The sequence below is a fragment of the Lepidochelys kempii genome, chromosome 18, assembly GCF_965140265.1.
Source record: "Lepidochelys kempii isolate rLepKem1 chromosome 18, rLepKem1.hap2, whole genome shotgun sequence".
In the NCBI taxonomy this organism is placed as follows: domain Eukaryota; kingdom Metazoa; phylum Chordata; order Testudines; family Cheloniidae; genus Lepidochelys; species Lepidochelys kempii.
This window is the reverse complement of record NC_133273.1, coordinates 7,375,708-7,396,024: the sequence shown is the minus strand read 5'-3', so window position 1 is coordinate 7,396,024 and position 20,317 is coordinate 7,375,708. Positions and strand designations below refer to the sequence as shown.

At 57.6% G+C, this 20,317-nt stretch overlaps 1 protein-coding gene across 1 annotated transcript in view; it reads left to right on the top strand.

The window, feature by feature from the left end:
* Nucleotides 1–19,292, top strand: part of EPHA2 (EPH receptor A2) — a 37,454-nt gene extending 18,162 nt beyond the window's left edge. The window contains exons 4-17 of the mRNA XM_073316537.1: nucleotides 4,271–4,426; nucleotides 5,305–5,637; nucleotides 6,232–6,356; nucleotides 6,775–6,934; nucleotides 7,380–7,479; nucleotides 8,125–8,180; nucleotides 8,890–9,015; nucleotides 9,251–9,433; nucleotides 10,012–10,073; nucleotides 11,002–11,211; nucleotides 12,406–12,555; nucleotides 13,558–13,751; nucleotides 15,102–15,257; nucleotides 17,938–19,292. Coding sequence (XP_073172638.1) covers nucleotides 4,271–4,426; nucleotides 5,305–5,637; nucleotides 6,232–6,356; nucleotides 6,775–6,934; nucleotides 7,380–7,479; nucleotides 8,125–8,180; nucleotides 8,890–9,015; nucleotides 9,251–9,433; nucleotides 10,012–10,073; nucleotides 11,002–11,211; nucleotides 12,406–12,555; nucleotides 13,558–13,751; nucleotides 15,102–15,257; nucleotides 17,938–18,043 — 2,117 coding nt within the window. The 3' untranslated portion in view covers nucleotides 18,044–19,292. The remainder of the gene's footprint in view (nucleotides 1–4,270; nucleotides 4,427–5,304; nucleotides 5,638–6,231; nucleotides 6,357–6,774; nucleotides 6,935–7,379; nucleotides 7,480–8,124; nucleotides 8,181–8,889; nucleotides 9,016–9,250; nucleotides 9,434–10,011; nucleotides 10,074–11,001; nucleotides 11,212–12,405; nucleotides 12,556–13,557; nucleotides 13,752–15,101; nucleotides 15,258–17,937) is intronic.
* Nucleotides 19,293–20,317: the final 1,025 nt, after the last annotated feature.

The following is a 20,317-nucleotide window of genomic DNA, read 5'->3' as shown; positions in this document are numbered from 1 at the left end:
CCCGACCCTTTGGCATTGACAGATGTCTTCCCTCCTCTCCTGGGCAGCTCGGTGCCTGCTTCCCCCTCCCCCATGTTCTTGTTTGTCAGCCACACTCCATCCGTCTTCCTCTCATGCCTTACTTGTGTTTTCCCCTCCCTCCCCCCAGCCCATCCGCCACCCCCATCCTCCTGGGAAAACAAGACTTGCTAAGGGTTTGCACCCCCTCCCCAGTGCAGACACTAGCTCTATGCTGGCTGAATGGAGGCATTGTGTCTGCAGGAGTGTGTATGTGTGTGTGTTGGGGGTGGGGGGTATAGGGACCCCGCCTGTTGATGTTCTCCCTCATTAAGTCAGACAGTCCTTTGGGACTGTGACCCATGCGGGCTGACGCCTCCCTTTGTCCCAGGCAGGCCCTGCTCTTCCTGCTGTCTCTGGCGGTGAGTCAGACGTGCTTAATTGACAGGCCCCGCAGTGGGTGTCCTTGGCCTTTTGGGGGTCCTCTGCCAGCTGCGGCGGAGCGAGTCCTGACCACGAGGCCCAGATGCGGCTCACAGAAATCCAGCACCCAGAGCGCGGCTGCCCCTTCATTTGAGCCCAGTGGTGCAGCCTGCAGAGACTCGAGGCCACAGCGTGCAGGGCAGGATGGCTGCCCACTGGTGCAGCTCCGCTGGTATCACAGGGGAGCACGGCACGGCACGCCCTGGGCTGCCCCTTTGTTTGGTGCCAGGTGGAGCATTGCATGCTGGGACCCATAGTGTCTATGGGCCACCCCTCTGTAGGAACAATGGCAACTGGGTTCACTAGCACCTTGCCTGGGAGCCCAGGAGGCCTTCAGATGCGCAGAGCTTGGGTGACAGGGACGTAACCGTTCCACACTCCTCTCCCCCCCCACCCCCCCAACCAGCTCACAGCAGTTACCTGGGGCTCTGGGACCTGAGGAAGGCTACAGTGTTATGGGGGCTACCCCAAAGGTTGGGTAGGACAGGCCCCAGCTGCTGTGGGACCATGAACCCTCAAGGAGCCTCAGTTCCTGGAGGCCCTCCATGGAAGCTCAATGGGGGGTCGTTTCTGGCATTGCGTGGCAAGTGTGAGGCCTGTCTGCGTGCTTTGCGCCCGTCACTGTCTGTCTGATTCTGCCCCCATGCCTGTAGGAGTTGAGCGCCTGCGGAGTGCCCTGGGGGCAGGGAGGGAGGGACTGGCCAGTCGGTGCCACTGGCAGGGCTGCACATCCTGGCAGTGGCTCCCAACCCAACTGGCTTCCTCGCCCTCAGGGCAGGCCAGCGAGCACCTTGCTCCCCTGGCCACTTGCCACGTGCCTGTGAGCTGCCCCTGTGATCTCTCCCTGGTCGGATGGAGGCGCTTCCTGCCAAAGATGGGGGGCGGGGATGGAAAATGGAATTTGCCCTTTGTGCAGAGAGATTCTCTGAGCTCCGGGAGCATTGCTGGAGCCTACTGGCCTCTGTGAAAGGGAGCCCAGTGAGCAGGAAACAAAGGAGTTTATCTCGGGGAATAAACACAGATATTCTTAGCCTCTCCTCCTGCTGCCAGAGTCCCACCCCCCCTCCATGAAAGCTTCACCCCCACCTTCCGTCTAGGGGATACAAAGAGGAGTCCATACCCTGTGCAGCTCACAGGGGTCTGAGTGAGTCAGACCCTGCATTCTGCATCTATCTATCTATCTATCTATCTATCTATCTATCTATCTATCTATCTATCTATCTATCTATCTATCTATCTATCTCCTATGGTGGAATCTCCCTCCTTTGAAGTTTTTAAGGTCAGGCTTGACAAAGCCCTGGCTGGGATGATTTAGTTGGGGATTGGTCCTGCTTTGAGCAGGGGTGGGACTAGATGACCTCCTGAGGTCCCTTCCAACCCTGAGATTCTATGATTCTATCTATCCCCATACACTCTATCTATCTATCTATCTATCTATCGAATCTCAGCCATCATCAGTGTTTAATAGTTGGAAGTTAATTCCTATAAGTCTAATTGCTCCAGAGAGGCCCAGGGTCCCTCCTGCCCCCTCCCCATCCTGCCCTGCTCTGGGGAAGGAAGGCAGCCTCGGCACCAGTGAAATCCTGACAGGTTTACTGCCCTATTGTTTCAAGGTGCAGCCAAAGCCACACAGCGGGGCAAGGGGAGACCACACATGAAATAGGCAGCCTCGCTTTGGGAGAAGTGTTGTTTTTTTCTTTAATGGCCGGGAAAAGAGGCAGTCGGGAGGGGAAACTTTCCTAACATTAGGGCTGGAGGGGTACTTAGCTGCTGTGGGGGAAGGGGTTTGTGAACATCTACAACACCCCTTCGCATAACCCCCCACCACTGCGGGCACAGCACCGCTGGGCTGGCCTGCAGGCCCCTTGTTTGCTTAGCTGCCTGCAGATGGGCTCTGGGGCCAGGGCCGTCAGAGCATTTGGTCGAGATCTTTGTGCTTTTATTAAAGAAACACGACAACCGAGAGGGGGGATCAGTGCCCAGCATCACTGCCCCGGGCAGAGTGGAGGAAAGGGCCTTCCTGAAAAGCCACGCCATGTGGCTTCCGAAACCGCTTCCTCTTTGGATTGCTGGAGGAAGCAACCCTCACAGCCTGGGGCGGGGTGAAGAGGCGGAAATTGGGTTCCTGTGGAAAACCCAGATCGGATGGGGAATGAGTCAGGCTTCCCCCCACCCCTGCTACTCTCTTTGTTCAAAGATACCAAAGAAAAGAAACTAACTGAGTCTGCAAACAATCCCAACCCAACCATTGGGGCGGGGGCGGGGGGCGTTTGTGTGTGGGGTAACTTAGCCTTTTGTTGTCCCATGGGGCCCCCATCACCTTGAGATAGGGCCTTGTCTACACAGTTCTTGTGGCACTTCAACTCCGGTCTAGGTCTAGTTACAGCGGGACCACCCCCTTGTGTGCAGGCCATAATGGTAGAAAGGTGCCGTAGACTGGTATAGCTGGAGGGATGGGGAAAAGGCACACCCGTATAAGGCACCTCTGTGCTGGTACAACTGTGTGCACACTGGGGGTTATACTGGTGTAACCACACTGGTAAAAAGTTGCCCCTCTAACTGGCAGGGTTAAAGCGGGATAAAATCAGCATGTGGATGAGGACTGTGTTACCTCCCAAAACCGAGTGAAAATTAATTTGTGGGTCCGTATCTGCCCCTGATTCCCCCTGGCCAATTTCTGTGGTTTGTCAGCCACATTCTCCTGCATTTACACACGGTTTTCTCATCCCTGTTGCTGCGGAACCCCCCCCCACCCAGTGTTGGTGGGAGCCATAGGCTTGTTCTCTGTAGCGCGGTTATGATTGGTTGGCATTACGGTCAAGACCCCAAGCAGACAGTGGGGGCCCGTTATGATAGGTGCTGTACAAACTGCCCCGCCCCAAAGAGCTGACAGCCTAAGCGTTGTCCTCTTGTTGCATGTATCTGGATCCGTTCCTACTCTGGGGGCTGCTCTCTGGAGAGCGGGAGTCCTCACGTCAGTCAGCGGCTGCTCATTCAGGTGGGGGCCCTGAGCAGTCCCCCTCCTGGGGTTGGCTGCAAGCCTGGAGGGGGGAAGTTTGAAGTGCCAGGTTGGGGGAGGAATGTACTGATCTTGGATTGGAAACGTGCGTGTGTCTGTTGGCCTGTCCCATTAATAATACCGGAGGAGAGGCTGGGCAGGCACGGAGGGGAAATCTCCCCCATCTGCCTTCGGTGAGCCGGGACTGATGGGAGCAGGAGTTGAGGCTGCAGAGCTGCCCCGATCTCTGCGGCAAAGGGGAGATCTGCGTCTGGACGGAGGAGGTTAACACCGAAAGCTAAACCTACCCCAGGCCTCGGAAAGTCCAGCCCTGTCCCCACACCCCGGCTGGTCTCCACGCTTACATTGTGGCTCTCAGTTACTTTTAGAAAGGAAGCCCCCAATCCTGCCCCTCCTGGAAACATCCACCCCATCAACGTGCCTTGGGGGGCCAGCGTTGGAGGCTGTGCATACCCACGGTAGTGCCCCACACTGCCTCCTTCCCCCTAACTGCAACGCCACCTCCCAGCATCCTGGTTGTTAGGCCGTCCGAGGAGCTATCCCCGGGCTCTGCAGACCCACTGGTCACCGTCTCCTTTTGCAGTCCTTCCCATGTTTCCTCCATCACTTTGCATCTCCTGCTTTCTCCTGGATCCCAGGGGGTCAGGCCATGCTCCGGGGAGGCTCCATGAGAGCAGGATGCGTTGCCCAGTGCACATTCAGGGCTGTGAATGGTTGTTACCCCCATGAGTGTCCGCATTGCCTAACCTGTGCCTTGCTCTCCCCTCGCAGCCTGCCCTGCTGGGTTCTTCAAGCCGGACATCTCCGCTGATGCCTGCTCCAAGTGTCCCCCGCACACACTCTCCTCTCCTGAAGGTTCCACCGAGTGCCCATGTGAGGAAGGCTATTTCCGGGCGGTAGAGGATCCAGTGTCTTTTCCCTGCACCCGTGAGTATGAGACCTTGCTGTGGTGACAAACCTCTGCTATTATCACCCGCGTTCCCATCCCAGCTGCCCCTGGGACAGGTCAGAGCCTGCTCCATTTTCCCGACCTGTAATAGTAACCCTCAGCTCATCTAGACCTGTACTGACCCCTAAGGATCTCAGGGCGTTTTGTGAGTATTTGTGCTTTCAGCGTGGGAGGTAAGTAAGGGCTCCTCCATGTTTTATAAGTGGAGAAACTGAGGCACAGAGCAGTCAGGTGACTTGCCCATTGTCACACAGTGAGCCAGTGGCAGAGCTGGGACTAGAACCCAGGAGTCCTGCCTCCCAGTCCCCAGCTCTGAGAACCAGACCGCCCTGCAACTCTTTCCAGTAGCCCACGTAAAGCTCCTCCCCCTCATCCTTATGAGGCTGTGAATCGTCAGGCTGGCTATGAGACAGCCCAGTCTAGACCCTTAGATCACCTCAGCCCAGTGAGCACCACCCCCTGAGAGCTGGGATGAACTCAGTCTCATTGCCTGCCATGGGAACACCCCAAATGACAGGAAGTCCTGCCCCTCATGCTCAGTGAGACATCCCGCTCCTTTGGGGGCGGCACTTCTGGTAGTGACATCATTCAAATAGCGAATATATTGGTGGGGGCAGCCACAGGGGATGAATCTGGCTGCTCTTCCCCAGGGGGGGATGGATCTGGCTGCTCTTCCCCAGGCTGGGGATGGGGCATGTCGGTTGGGTCTCCCTCTTCCAGTTCCAGAAGTTCCAAGCTTGTCACTCCAGCTCCTCTCTGCTCTGGGAGCCATGTGCTCTCTTTACCCTGCCCCCAAAAGGAAATGCCCTTGGCACCATCACCCATGGCACTATGACCTTTCCCCTCCCCCATCCAGGTCCCCCTTCCGCCCCCCACAACATCATGGCCATCGGCTTGGGTGCCAAGGTGCAGCTGCGCTGGTCCCCGCCCCGCGACACGGGGGGCCGTAAGGACGTCACCTACAGTGTCACTTGTGAGCAGTGCTCGCCGGAGTCGAGGGACTGTCGGCCCTGTGACAACAGCATCCGCTACTCGGACCAGCCCCAGGGGCTGACCAGGACGTCTCTGACTGTCAGCGACCTGGAGCCACATGTTAATTACACCTTCACGGTAGAGGCCAGGAACGGGGTGTCCGCCTACGGCACCAGCCACAGCTATGGCAGTGCGAGCATCAGCGTCAACCAGACAGGTAAGGGGCGGTCAGGATGTATAACTGGTGGGCTTGTATCAACATGCCTGTTACATTTGGCTGGGGAGGTGGGATTTATATACAGATGAGGGATAGCTCAGTGGTTTGTGCATTGGCCTGTTAAACCCAGGGTTGTGAGTTCAATCCTTGAGGGGGCCGTTTGGGGATCTGGGGCAAAAATTGGGGATTGGTCCTGCTTTGAGCAGGGGGTTGGACTAGATACCTCCTGAGGTCCCTTCCAACCCTGATATTCTATGATCCTATGAGGGAGGTGCACTGGTTAACATGGGAAAGCTGTGAACGCCAGGTATGGGGTTTGGTGGGGCTCGGCAGGCATCAGAGAAGGGGTGAGATCGGGTGCGGTAAAGCAGCTGAAGTCACCAGTGCAGCAGAGGAGACCATCTGCTGGTGAGTATGGTAAAGCAGAAGGACTTGTGCATAGTTAGATGTTTGGACTGGCCATGCCTGTGTATGGGCAGCTCTGCCAAAGCCTCGGGGGCTGCTGGGCCCCACATCCTTCCACCCAATGATTGAGGTGATGGTTTCACGCCTCGTAGCACCCACCTGACTGTCGCCTTCTTCTCCACTGGCCAGAGCCTCCCCGGGTGACATCGGTGAATTTGGACAGCCAGACTGAAACCAGCCTGAGCATCTCCTGGACCGTCCAGCCCCGGCAGCAGAGCCGCGTCTGGAAGTATGAGGTCACCTACAGCAAGAAGGTAGCGCTGGCCATTCACTTTCCGAGCTAGTCACGCCCCTCTGGGCTTAGAGGGCAGGGAGGGAAAGGAGGGGGGCCCACAGCTTCCTCGTGGATCTGCCCATAGAGCCAGTTGGAAGGGGAGGTCCTGGCTCGGATGCACAAGCCACAGCCTGAATCAAGCTGTTGGAGTGGCCCCCAGGAATACTCAGAGGGACATCAGGTCACTGGGGGTGCCTGGTAGTGAAGCCAGATTGTCCTTACTGGCTTGGCCTCAGCCACTGATCCTTGAGCCAGGATGATGCTGTCACTGGCTCGCCCCTCTCCCATCCCGGGCTGCCAGCAGGGCCCAGTCTGCACATGCTGGGTTCTGAGGCACTGCCTGGTCCCGCGAGGCTGCTGATCTTTGTGGTGGGGGTTGTGTGTTTTGCTTTCTGAAGATGGATGAGAACAGCTACTCGGTCCTGCGCTCTGAAGGGAACTCGGTGACCCTCTCCAAGCTCACACCGGGCACCAAGTACTTGGTGCGGGTCCAGGCCCTGACACAAGAAGGCCAGGGGACCTACAGCATGGAGTATGAGTTTGAGACGCGTGCTGAGGGTGAGTATGTGAGGGAGCGGCAGATCCCACTGTTACTACCTCCATTTCCCCAGCTGGGGAAACTGAGGCACGGGGAAGAGAAGTGACTTGCCCCTGGCCACGCAGCAAGTCGATGGCAGAGTCTATGGGACTAGAACTCAGGTGTCCTGTCTCTGAGTTCCCAGCTCTGATCAGTTGCCACACGTGGCTTCCAACTCCTTGTGCCCCACCTTCGAAACGTACCGACACTCAGTGCAGGACAGAGATCAGAATGAAGGGAGCCAAGAGCGACAGAGGGAGCGAGTGCTCACTCTGCCTGGACATAGCTAAATCTCAGTAGCCGAAGGACTCCTCTCCCGCCACCCTTGGAGAGGCCTGGGCAGAGCCCGGCCAGTAAGGAGCCATGCTGGGAATGTGGGGTTAGTTTCCCCGTGGCTTCCTTCACCGTCTTTCCTTCCTCCTGCAGGCTCCGAGGGCATGAACACGGCGGCCATGGTCGGCGGCTCTATCTCTGGGATCATTTTGATACTGGCCTTGGTAGCTGTCGTCCTCTACCTTCACCGAAGGTATTTGCATCCCCCTTTGTCATTAGAGCATCCATAGCCCAGGAGTGGCTGCCTGTCCCTTCCCCATTGGACCTCCCTTCCCTCACAGACGCTGCACCCACTGGCCTGGAGCTGCGGAGGGGGCAGTATTGGGGCAGCTAACCTGAGCCTTGCTGCCAGCCCAGGCGTTAGTTACCCCGTGATTCCCCGCTGCTGACCTGGCGTCGTCCGCTGAGACGTACCTGGGCAGGGCTGGGTCCAGCTTAGGCTGTGTAAGAGCAACCAACATGTTTGCTTAAGGGTCTGACTTTTTGCAACCCAGACATCATGGCAGGAGAGCCCGGATGTGAAACTGACCAGAGACAGAAGTGAAACAGACTAGTCTGTTCCCACTAGGCCCTCAGGTCCTTACTCACTGGTTACCCAGCCTGGGTGTCACTGGGAGCTTTGTCCAAGGAAGGGCTGAAGGCAGGACTCCCCAGTATCTGGTCCCATATTAAGAGTCAGGGCGGGCGGCTGGATCAATCTGGGGTCTCTTCAAGACAGCAAAGAAGGATGTGGGGGAGATGAGCTTGTCTGATATGTTCTCTCATGGGGGGCTGCTGGTCATCTGATTCGGGATGCAGTGGGGAACATCTCCAGGCCTAACCCTCCTTGTTGTTGTAGGAGAAGGCGCTCACGGACCCGTCAGTCGTCCGAGGATGTTTACTTCTCCAAGTCTGGTGAGTGAGAGACTCCAGCGGCAGCTGGGTGGGATCCACGCCACGGAGTCTGCTCCTGGGGGCTGGCAGGGAGCATGTGCCCCTTAGAGACGAGTGTGGCAGATCCCAGCTCTATGCTCAGCTAGCTCCGCCAGCTGGGGCAGGGAGGGTGGAGACAGGGCCCCTGCACCCCATGGAGGCTTACCCCACAAGGTGGTGCTTACCCCACAAGGCGGTGAGCAGACCCAGCGCAGTCCGTGTCTTTCCTCATCTGCCCATGCAGGGGCTGGGCAGAATGTGGCCCTGCAAGCCCCGGCCCCCTGTGAGAGGCCTGCTGGCCCCACAGCCTGCTGCTGAAGAAAGGCCCTAGTGTGAGTCCCCGGTGGTGTCCATGCGGGGTGTAGCTCGGCTGCACTGTCTGTGCTGTGGCCTCTCGAGCCACCTCGAGAGCGGGGCCCTTGGAGCCAATCCCAGTGAGTGAACAGGAACCCGCAGTGTGACCCGTAAATATCTGTGCAGGCTCAAGGGAGACTCTGCCAGCCTGACGTCGGTGGAGCCCCTGTCTGCAGCAGGGGGAGGAAACGGGTGTTGGGCTGAGGAGGCCGGGACGGCTGGGCTTCCAACGGCCATGAGTTGAACTGTACTTTCAGTAGGATGAGATCTCGCTGGGGTCCTGAGCCCCAGCCTCATGCCTGCTTCCATGTGTCCCCTCCCTCCCTCCGCCCCACAGAACAGCTGAAGCCCCTGAAGACCTACGTGGACCCTCACACCTACGAAGACCCCAACCAAGCAGTGCTGAAATTTACAACCGAGATTCACCCCTCGTGCATTACCCGGCAGAAGGTGATCGGTGCAGGTAGGTTGCTCCCTCTTTCTGCTGCAAGCGGCTGGTGCAGGTGGGGCCCGCCTTCCTCAAGCAGGCTGTGATTGGTGTAGGAGGGATATGGCCTCCTGGTGCAGCCAGTAGTTGAAGGGGTTTTCCCATCACAGAAGAGGCAGATGGGCATTTCCTTTGCGTTGCCCAGCAGTGGACATGCCCAGGTCTGCAGTAGCCTCAGGAAGATCACCCGCTTCTCCTTTTCTCCTGCCAGGCGAATTCGGGGAAGTTTACAAGGGGACACTGAAACACGGGAAGAAGGATGTCCCGGTGGCAATCAAGACCCTGAAGGTTGGCTACACAGAGAAGCAGCGCATCGACTTCCTGAGCGAGGCCAGTATCATGGGCCAGTTCTGTCATCACAACATCATCCGGCTGGAGGGCGTCGTCTCCAAGTGTAAGCACCCCCCGATCCTGTACGCCCCCCATGGCCCCTTCTCACCTGAGGGATCCCTGGGTGACAGCCAGTAGTTTTCCTGCCAAGAGCACTGATTTAGCTTCAAAAATGGCAAGGTTTGTGCTGGGGCGACTCGTGGAAAGTCGCTGTTCTGAAAACCAGTTTAAAAAATCCCCTCGCCCCTCACTACAGGACTTTGAGCAGGATCATTCCTACCAAAAGGTACCCGAATCCTGGGGTTGCACCAGAACAGCTGCTTGAAGCAGAATGTGGTGGCCAGCTTGGCTACTAGCCACACTACAGTGGACCCCTCCCACAAGCATGACCCTTTCCCAGTCATGTTCCCTGCCATGTGCCCATCAGCGCAGATGACGCCCACGCTCAGCGGAATCTTGATCACCTTATCTGGGCTTCTTCTCCTGGGAGGCTGATCCAGCCACCCCTCCGCCCCATGACCAGCACCCGGCTCCCCTTCCTGCTCTGTGTGCACAAACGCCCACGGGCTGTCACCAGGCGTGCTGGGGCCTGCGGGAGGGAGCTCTGCCAGGACTTCTCGTGATTTACCCTTTTCTTTTCAGACAAACCTTTCATGATCATCACTGAATACATGGAAAACGGAGCCCTGGACAAGTTCCTGCGGGTAGGTGTTGTGGTTCCTCGCTCATGAACAGAGAGTGGAGAAGCACAATTCAGTCCTAGCTAGGCCCACTCATTTTTAAAGGGATGCTGTCGAGAACTGAAGGCCACACCCTCGGATTTCGGTTTTGTCAGATAACAAGGAAGAGAATCATCAAGATTTACCAGTCAGGGTGAACTTCTGCCTTAGTTATTTGCTTTTTCAGTTTTTCAGGTGTAAGCATGTGGGCTGATGAGAGTCTATGAAACTCTCCACTACAGCCTTTGCATCCCGGGCATCTCCACCCTGGGCTAGTGCATTCCAGATGGGAGGTGAAACCGATGAAACTGAGCAGCCCCCGTCCCATGTCTGGAGTTGAGCAAAATGCAAAATTAAACGAGCTGCATCAGTGATGCAAAGTCCACTGGGTTGTCAGAATGCTCCTGATCTGAATCATGTGAGTGGGAATACAAGGCAGGGAATTGGCTCTTTAAATGTCTGCTTTTCTTACCACCACTTAATAAGAAAAAGAGCCGGACTGTCTAACCCAGTGCTCTTCAATATTTTTTGCTCAGCAACCCACAAACCACCATATCCCACAATCCTTTGCAGGTGCAGGGAAAGGACAGTCAAGCCCGTAGATTTACATGCAGTGTGCTGTAGGGGAGCCAAGCCTATAACTCCTGGGGTTCCACATGGGGTTAAAGACCCTCCCGGCCCTTCCTTTGGGTTTGGATTCGTGTCCCCCTCATTGTTCTGTGCACTGATGGGCAGCCACCCTCCACCCCAGAGGTGGCTGCATTCTGGCTGCATGGCATAGATATAGTTTGTGGCATGCTCTGGGTTCAAGGAGCCATGTAAACGCGAGATGGTGATAGGAGCACAGTGCCTGCGGGGAAAGCGATTGGCTTAACTCCCTGCCGTCCTGAGCACATCTCTTCTCGTCATGCAGGAGAAGGACGGTGAGTTCTGCATGATCCAGCTAGTGGGCATGCTGCGGGGCATCGCTGCGGGCATGAAGTACCTTGCCAGCATGAACTATGTGCACCGGGACCTGGCTGCCCGCAACATCCTCGTCAACAGCCAGCTGGTCTGCAAGGTGTCCGACTTCGGCCTATCCCGCGTCCTGGAGGATGATCCCGAGGCCACGTACACCACCAGCGTAAGTGCTGTCGACTGCACTACCCTGCTCCCCTGGGGTCATTGGGTGTCTTCTGTGGTTGGGAGACTGAGTCCTCCTGCTATTCTGGGGCATAAGGCCCCCAACATCTCTGGCTACATAGCTCTGTCAAAGCCCCTCAATCCCAGCCCGCAGCCCCTCCTGCTATTCCAGCCCTGCTCCCTGATTTAGGTCCATGGATGCCCCTGTATCCCAACCTGCAGCCCCTCCTGCTAATCCAGTCTTCAGGCCCCCCCAGCCAGCTCCCCTGATACAGCCCTTGCTTAGGCTTGCAAGAGAGTGGGAGAGAGGACAGGTAACACCAGACAGGATCCAAGAATTGGCAGCCGCAGTAAATCAGAATTCAAGTGTAAGGGTCCCTCCGAGCTGGGGCAGACACAGCAGGGTTGACGATGGGACACAGGGCACAAAGTGAGGTTGGAGCCAGCACCATTGCGGCAGATCCAGGCCTGACTGTTCCTGGTGCTAGCGGGAGTTTGGAGAACGCCCCTGCTGCTCCCACTGCCCTTACAGTGCTCCCCTTGGCCAAGAGGAGTTTGTTCTGTCTCTCCCAGGGAACAAGTCCCAGCTGGTGGACACAGGGGAACGCAGATGACTCCCCCCTTCCCCCCTGGGGCATGGGCTGATCCCACCCCATTCTCAGGATGGCGAAGGGCAGTAGAAGAGTCCCCAAGATCACGAAGGGAGCCCCCCTGGAAATCTGCTCCCTCAGCCACGGTGGGTGGACAAACCCCTGGGCTGGGGGCAGCTGAGCTCCTTCCGGCATGGAGGGACTGCAGCCGGGGCCTGTGCCTGCCTCTCTTTGTTGGCGAAGGACCTACACTAAGTGGGCATGTTGGCTGGGGCTGATGGGATGTCAGAGAAACTCTTTCTCCCCACACCCAGCAAGGATCACGTTTCCGCCTGCACTAGAATCCTGCAGCGCATCAGTTACAGTCGGTCCCCGTGGGGCTGCGTGGCCATGAGAGCCCGCCTGGCTCCTTGAGCCTGAGCCCAGCTTGGTCTGGGCCCTGCTGGTGCGGCCCCCCGCGTAGCCCCCTCTGGGTCCAGCAAGCTCCGGCATGCCCAGTCGTGGGCACAGGAGGAAGCCCTGTGGGTTGCACCCTCCCTCGGTATAAGCCAGGGATGGAGCAAGCAGGCAGCAGTGTCAATCCCTGGGCTGTGTGGTTCTCGCAGGGCGGCAAGATCCCCATCCGCTGGACAGCCCCGGAAGCCATCTCCTACCGGAAGTTCACCTCGGCCAGCGACGTATGGAGCTACGGCATCGTCATGTGGGAGGTGATGTCCTACGGCGAGCGGCCCTACTGGGAGCTCTCCAACCATGAGGTGAGCACAGCTGGCGGGGGACGGGGGCAGAGCCGGCCTGTCTGTCTGAACGGCCCTATGGGGATGGACAGCTAGACTCCTGCTGGGAATGGCCGCTGCATGTCCGTAGAGTGGGGATCCGGCCCCACGCACCAACTATTCGCTGTGCCCACTGCCCTGGCACTGACAACACAATGGTCGGCATCTGGGGGGAGGATAAAAGTGTCTGTCTGTCCATGTCTCTCCACCCATCCATCACCTGTCTTGAAGGGCTTGGATATCCGAGAGGCCTGGATGGAGGCACGGGGAGGGGCTAGGGACCAGACTCCAGCCTGGCTTGTTTGTCCAATGCTGCCCCGTCTGATGGTCCTTTGTGGCCCATGTGAAATGCACTGGGGGGTCCAGACTTCCGGGGACAGATGCCCACAGGACAAAGCCCACCGCTGTGGCCGGCAATAGCAGCTGCAGGGCCAGGGAGCGAATGGGCCATGAAGACGGAGCTCCTCCTTTGGGCTGAGCAGGGGACACATCACAAGGCACCGCGGGGGAAGCCTGCACGGCTGTTAGCCTGGCAGCACCATGGTGCTGCCTCCTTGGGCATCTGGAATGGGTGTGGTTAACATGGCAAGGGGCTTTCCTGAGCCCCCACGACGGGCAGCATGAGGCCCCGCCTTACTCAGCCTGGTGTATGCTCCAGGCACAACTTGGGTTGCTCGGCGGGTGATGAACAAGGCGCTCTGACCACCTGTGGGGCTCTCTGGGATGGTCTGAGCCATGTGTCCATTCTCAAAGCAAGAGACAAGGAGACGCTCCCTGTCTAGCCAGGGATTTATGGGAGAGCTCCCCGCCTGCCTGCCCCACATGCCTCCGGGCAGCTCTCCGCAGCACCAGGCTGGGAGGCCACCCCCTTGACTGCAACGCATGGCACAGAGCTAGCTGCGTTCGCCTTGCCAGCACGTGAGAGGTGAGTGCCTCTGATCTGCAGGCCACGTCTCTCACCCTCCGTGCGCCTTCCCTTGGCAGGTCATGAAAGCCATCAACGAAGGCTTCCGGCTGCCAGCCCCCATGGAGTGCCCTTCCGCCATCTACCAGCTGATGATGCAGTGCTGGCAGCAGGAGAGGAGCCGCCGGCCCAAGTTCAACGACATCGTCAGCATCCTTGACAAGCTCATCCGGGCCCCCGAGTCGCTCAAGACCATGGCGGACTTCGACCCTCGGTAGGCAGCTGGCCACCAGCCCTCTCCACATGCCCCCTGTCCGGAGCTCACCCACCGGGCCCTGGGCCCTGCTCAGCCAGAGCTTGCTCTGGGTGGAGGGTGGGGTTCGCAAACCCAGGGCAGCAGGAGGCAGCTGGTCCGAGCCGCCTCTGCTTCCTGAGGACAAGACACTGAGCCATGTACAGCTGGCACCATCGAATAAGGGCCTGGCAGCAGGGGCTCAGGCCGGGCTGGTCCCAGAGGAGGCAGGGCAGCCGACCAGGCAACGTGGGCGATAGGGGAGGGTGTTTCTGCAGGGTCCTGGCCTGCAGAGGGTGGGAACCGCAACAGGAGCTGTGAAAGCAAGCGAGGGCTGGGTGCAGCGCGCCAGTGTCCCTGAGCGCTTTGTGGCACTGGCAGGAGGCTGCTGCAGGGAGGTGAAGACCTGTGCGCCTCGGGGTCGGGGAATTCCAGGTGGTGCTAATGGGATGGGCTGCCAACTGGCTGGTGCCCGGGGGCAGGGCTCGGACCAAGTGTAGGGGACGCAGGGCCAAACCCAGGCCTCGAGCCAACAGGGCCATGCCAAGGCTGAACCAGTGCAGGCCATGGGGCAGCAGATGTGGGACGCCTGGAGCACAGACTGGCAGGGGTGGGAACCCTCTCACTGCAGCGTGCAGGCAGCCAGGGCTCTCCCACGGCTTCTGTCCCCCATCGCGTCCCCCAGGGATCCCCTTGAAGCCAAGCTCCTGTGAAAGCTGTGAAGCAGCTGGGCCCAGCGAGCCCCCACCAGACTAACAACGAGCAGTAGTTAAAAAGCATTTAGCATTGACTCAGCCCTTTACAGACATGCTGCAATTAAGCCTCCCAGCCACCCTGCCCCATGGAGCGGGGATTTGTTACCCCCACCTTCCTCTGACAGATGGGGAAACTGAGGCACGGCTCAAGCTCTTTATCCATGGTCACCCAGCAAGCTGGTGGCAGTGCTGGGTTGGAACGTCAGGGATCCTGGCTCCCGGCCCTGTGCTCAGTCCATCAGTGCATGCCATCCGCTCTCCAGTCCTGACACGTCTGTAGCTCAGCACCTCCTCCCATGGGGTTTGACGCCTTTGAGATGAAAGAGAGGCGTGGCGGGGGCTTGGAAGCATGCCCCTACCTTGAGGATGGGATGTGTGAATCTCCCTGCAGTTCAGGGGATGGAGGATGGGGGTGCTTTACCCATGTGGCTCATGGAGGAAGGAGGAGTGACCTGTTGGGTACCTGCCCCCATGTCTTGCTCCCCTTGGTCTAACTGCCCTGGGTGTTGGGCAGAGGAATCCATCCCTGCCCAGGGGAGATGGGACGCTAACGTCTGGGGGCTTTGTGTCCTTGCAGGGTGTCCATCCGCCTGCCCAGCACCAGCGGCTCGGAGGGCCTTCCCTTCAGGACAGTCTCTGAGTGGCTGGACTCCATCAAAATGAACCAGTACACGGAGAACTTCCTGTCGTGCGGCTACAACGCCATCGAGAAAGTGGTGCAGATGAGCAACGAGTGAGTCACACTCCCCCCTCTGCTGCCTTTGTCTCACGTCTCTCTGAGGGCTTCCAGGGCAGGGCTCCGTGCGGATCTGATTGCTCACCACAGGCCCAGTCCTTCACTGCGGGCAGGCTCTGGCTCCGCAGGCAGATGCGTGCACCAGCTTCCCACACTGGCTGCTTCGTGTCTTGCCAGGGCGAGTGGGTCCTGGGCATTCCAGCACTGGCCAGGTTAGACAGGCTGCAGCAGGCACCGACCGCGAGCCGAATTGTCTCTGCCTGTGGCACTCGGAAAAGAGCCAGATCACCTGGCTCTTAAAGCCCCGTCAGTTTGATCCTTGCCAGCCACCGGGACTGAGCCCTGGGTGTGGGGGAGAGAGCTCTGATCCAGGGGCAACACTGGGCCTGGCACCAGAGTCCCCCTTGTGCTGGTACGTAGGGCTGTCAGGCTGATGCCCGCTGAGCTGCTCTTCTTCTCTCCAGGGCCGAGCTGTCCCTGTTCCCCTGGTGAAACCTCTGGTTCCCTGCCAGTGTCGTTCTCCTGCTCTTGTCGCCGTCTGGCATTACCTCCCCCATCCGTACCTGTTTTCTGCCCAAGGAGGGCAGGATCCCATCAGCTGTCCCTGAGAGAGAGTGGGGGAAACCTGCTAGCTCCCCACCCCCCAGAGTTTCACCTTTCTCCAGCACTCCCAGCTCCAGCTGGCCCCAGAAGAGGGGGGCCGGGCCCGGAAGGCTGAGCCCAGAGCTGCTGCGTGCACTGCACTTTGCTAACCGCTGCCCCCTCCCCTCTCTGCATTGCCCCCGTCCCCGGCTGGGCCAGGGGCCGACGCGGGGAAATGGAGCCTCCCTTCGGGCTCTCTCTTTCCTTAGAGCTGGTGGTCTGGGCTCAGTTTTGCCCCTCTGCCTTCCCTGCTCCCAACCCCCGCAGTGGTTCCTGGCAGAGCCACGGGAAGCCGCGTCCTTCTCCGTGCTGGGACCCTGCTCAGAGTCACCCAGGAGGGAGAAGCGCTGTCATCTCCCCCCTGCTCTCCCCCAGGCACTCTTGGAAGGAGGGGAGGGACCCTCTTTTCCTTCCCTCCCCCCTCCAAATTCTCATCCCCCAGGAAATAACAACACCCCAAGCCCTGTAGATTAAATATAGCCTGTGTGAACAGCAGGGCTGGCTGGCTGCTGGACCAGGCTGGGAATGTTTTCTGTATGCCCCAGGGACAGAGATGGGGGAGAGCATCCGGGGATAGCTGCAGAACATCACGTTCCCTAAACAAAGCTGGCTCAGCTTTGCCCAAGGGGATTCTCTGCCGCCCAGCCTGGGGAGCCTCTGCCTGCAGTGCGTCTGCTCTAAATGCAGGGGAGGCAGTGTGGCCTAGTGGCTAGGGCACTAGATTAGCACTCAGAAGACCTGGGCTCTATTCCCAGTTCTGCCGCCAGCCTGCTGGGCAAGTCACCCCCCTCCCCCACCCCCCTGACTCAGTTTCCCTTTCCACTCTAAGCTGTTCAGGGCAAGGGCTGAGTCTGGGGCTGGATTTCTGTTGGGGCCTCTCGGTGTTCCTGGGCTGCCAGCAAGGCTGGGGGAGTTTACCCATCTTCTGGAGCTGGCTGTTTCCAAGGCTGGAAGGCAGACTAGCTGGACTGCTGGCCTGTTCCTCTATGTTTGTAGGGAGGCAGCATTGTCTAGTGGCTAGAGCATAGCACTGGGCAGGGGGCGTGTTGGATCTGGTTCCTGGCTCTGCCATGCCTGTGACCTTTGGCAAAACCACGCCCACCTACCTGAGTTCCCCAATGATGACAAAGCTCCCTTTGTGAAGGGCCTGGAGACATGCTGCAGAGCCCAACGAGACTAATTGCCCTTGTTAATTACCTGTGGAGGTGTGTGGAGCTGCTTGTTTTCTCTGCTGGCCTTGCCCTAGCCCACAAGGTGGCTCAGCGATGTCTCAAGAGGTGCTGCCGATCTGAGCACGCACCCTGTAATTAACTGGCTTTACAGGGAAACAAGGGAGAGGCTTATTAACAGGCAGGCTGGTCTGCCCTCCCCTTATTGTTCAAGCGCTGGGGCTGCCAAAAGGAAGCAGTGTCAGGATAGGGCATGAGAAAGAGTCTCCCAGCTCCAGCTGGGAACACAGGGCCTCCCCCAAAGCCCACTGGAGCCTGGGAGTCTTTCCTTTGGCTTCACTAGCTTTGGATTGGGCCATCGGCAGTTGTCCGCAGGGAAGGATCAGGCTGGGTCGAGGGGGAAGGAGAAGACGAGAGAGGAACGGGGATGAAGATAGGGCAGGGGGAGATCGTGAGGAGGCAGGAGAGGACACCAGTCCTCAGTGGTGGTCACAAGAGGTGCAGGTGGCTCCTTGGTCCTGAAGCCAGTTCAACACCATCAGCTGCGTAGTTTAGGGCAGCCTCAAGGCTGCTCTCAGCTCTGCCAGCTGGCTGTGACCCTGGGAGGCTAATGACTAGACAGGGATGGCAGGGGCACAGGCGCACTCCAACCATGCCCCCTTTCCCTGGCCATGCCCCACACGCTCGGGCTGCTAGGCCAACTTTCGTGGCCGCTTGGTAAATGTGAGATGAGTCCTTCTCCCCTTGGGGATAGCAGGTCAAACCAGCTTGGACCGGAAGGCCGTCCCTTGCCCACTCCTGGCATTCATGCATCATGGTAGCAGCTGGGCCCGGCTGACATTCCCCTTTGCCTTTTTGTTTCCCAGCGACATTAAGAAAATCGGGGTGCGCCTGCCGGGTCACCAGAAACGCATCGCCTACAGCCTGCTGGGGCTGAAGGAGCAAGTGAGCACAGTTGGCATCCCTATCTGAGCAGAAGCCAGCCCCAGCCCAGGCCGCTTCGCCACCTGTGTGGAGAAGGAATCGCTACGGGAGAGAAAGCGACACTCAGCAGCTGGGCAAACTGGGAAATACTTGAAGTGGAGAATTGAAGTGCGCTTGGCATCGTTCCCCAGCCACGAGCCTCTGAGGACACTGACCGCCTGGATGGCAGTGCCCAGAGCAGAGTCAGCCAGTCTCTCATGCCATTAGTATTGGGTGATCTCTAGCGTGCCTAGACACTGCAACCGCTGCTTTGCAATGTTAGCCGGCTCCAGGGGGAGGCGCTAGGCCCAGCCTGTTCTGAAGGAATGCCCTCCTTGGGTTTGGCCAGGGCACCAGCTGCCATCCTTGGAAGGCCTTGCGGGCAGCCTCGTGGCCGGATGTCAGGCAGGTTCTGTGCTTGCTGAGGTGGCCCGTGGCGAACTCTTCCTCCACCTGCTGCTTGCACAGAACTGGCCAAAGCAGAGCGGGGCTCATCGGGCTTGTCTTTTGTTCCCTGCTTTGCTGACCCTCTCCTGACTGGCGGGAGTGTGTGGATTTTCCAGAATGGCCTCCATTTCTAAGCAGAGGGTAGGCCGGGACTTTGCTGTGACAAAGCAACATTGATTTTTCCTTTGCTCTTTATAAGAGGATGAAGATTAAATAAAATGATAAATGATAACGTTTAAACTTCAAAACAACCAACTTTCCAGGTGCAGGGAACCTGCATCTTGGCCAGGCTGAACCAAAGCCTGGCTTAATCTATTTCCTTGCTCACTTCCTTTCACCGGGCACCGATACGCTGCTCCCGTGTGTTTGCTTTTTAAGCAACTGGCTGTATCAAGGACCTTTTGCTCAGTAGTTTTATTCTCCTGTCTGTACCACAAGAGAAGGGCAGATGCCAGTGCCTTAAATTTGACATTGCTCTGGTAGCAAGTGAAGCAGCTTTGCAGATGACAGTTGATAGCTGTGCCCAAGGTCTTGTAACCATTTTCCTTCTCTCTATTTATTCTTCCACTCCGCTCCCCACCCTGTGCTCATTTGTGTTTTGCTAGATGCCCTATGCTAGTCTGTCAGTGTTAACTTTTTTAATGTAATTTATTATATTTTTTTATATTTATTGATGGAAATCAGAGGGGTTTTGCCCTTTCTCAAAATTGCTGTTCAGATTAAAACAGGCCAATGGAACTGAGTTTACTCATGGGTTCCAGGAAAATTTGTTCTGCGATTTTAATAAAATGTGCAGGGTTTTTTTAAAATACTTTCCGTTGAGTGTGCAGTCTTGTGTGGTGCAGGGAACACACAGGGTTACTTTATTGCTTGCACCACATTTGGAGAATCGACACAGTAATACAGACTGACCCGTTGCTTGGGTCATCAGCTGGGATTGACCCCACAGCCCCTAGATTCAATGCAGAGACCTTCACTGCGTCAGCTAATTTATTAAAGCATGTGACGTTCCCTTCAATGGGACTGAAATACTTGCTGATGTTAAGCATGTGGGTTAAGGGAGTTTTTAAAAGGCATAAACAGTCGCTATGTAACCAGCTCCCACTTTGAGATGGATTTCTGGTCCAGATGCAGGGACTAGGTAGGGCGCAGGGGAATTCTGGGGGGGCGCTGAAAGACAAGCCACGCTTGAGGGGAGCTAACCTGCGTCCACATTACAGAGCGATCCCGTTAGCAGCTGATGGGTTGTGCTCACTCCGATTTTGCCCTATACTCCCGCTCTGGCCGGCCACCTCAAATTCACAGCAGCATCGCACTTGAGTGCCAACTCAGGTGATGCTGCCATGCAGACAAGCTGACCTGCCCGGAGTGCGTTGGGCATTGGAACCCAAGCTGGAAGCAGTCGCCAGGGGCTGCCCACTCTGGAAAGAGGGGCAGGGGGCACACACTGTAGGCTTTGGGCTTGTCGACACCCAAAAACTGTCTCCCTTGGATTGAACCTGGCTCGTTAAAGCAGTACAACCCCACTGGTGTGGATGCAGTGGCACTGATAACCAGTATAGCTAGCCCCAGATGGGGAGGAGAATAAGCTATACTGGTATAAAGCGTTTGCATGCTGTTTTAACTGCATCCACACAAGGAGTTGTACTGGTAGAACTATCAGTAAAAATCAGCCCACCCCCTGCCCACGTGGTTCTACTAGGATAAAATCTCTGCATTGTCCCCATGGGGTGATTCACTGTACGGGGTGTGATTTCTAAAGCACAGAGAGGGGTTGCACATTAATTGGTCCGTGGAGCCCCTGCTGGTGTGCACTAAAGGTTCCCTGATGTGCTT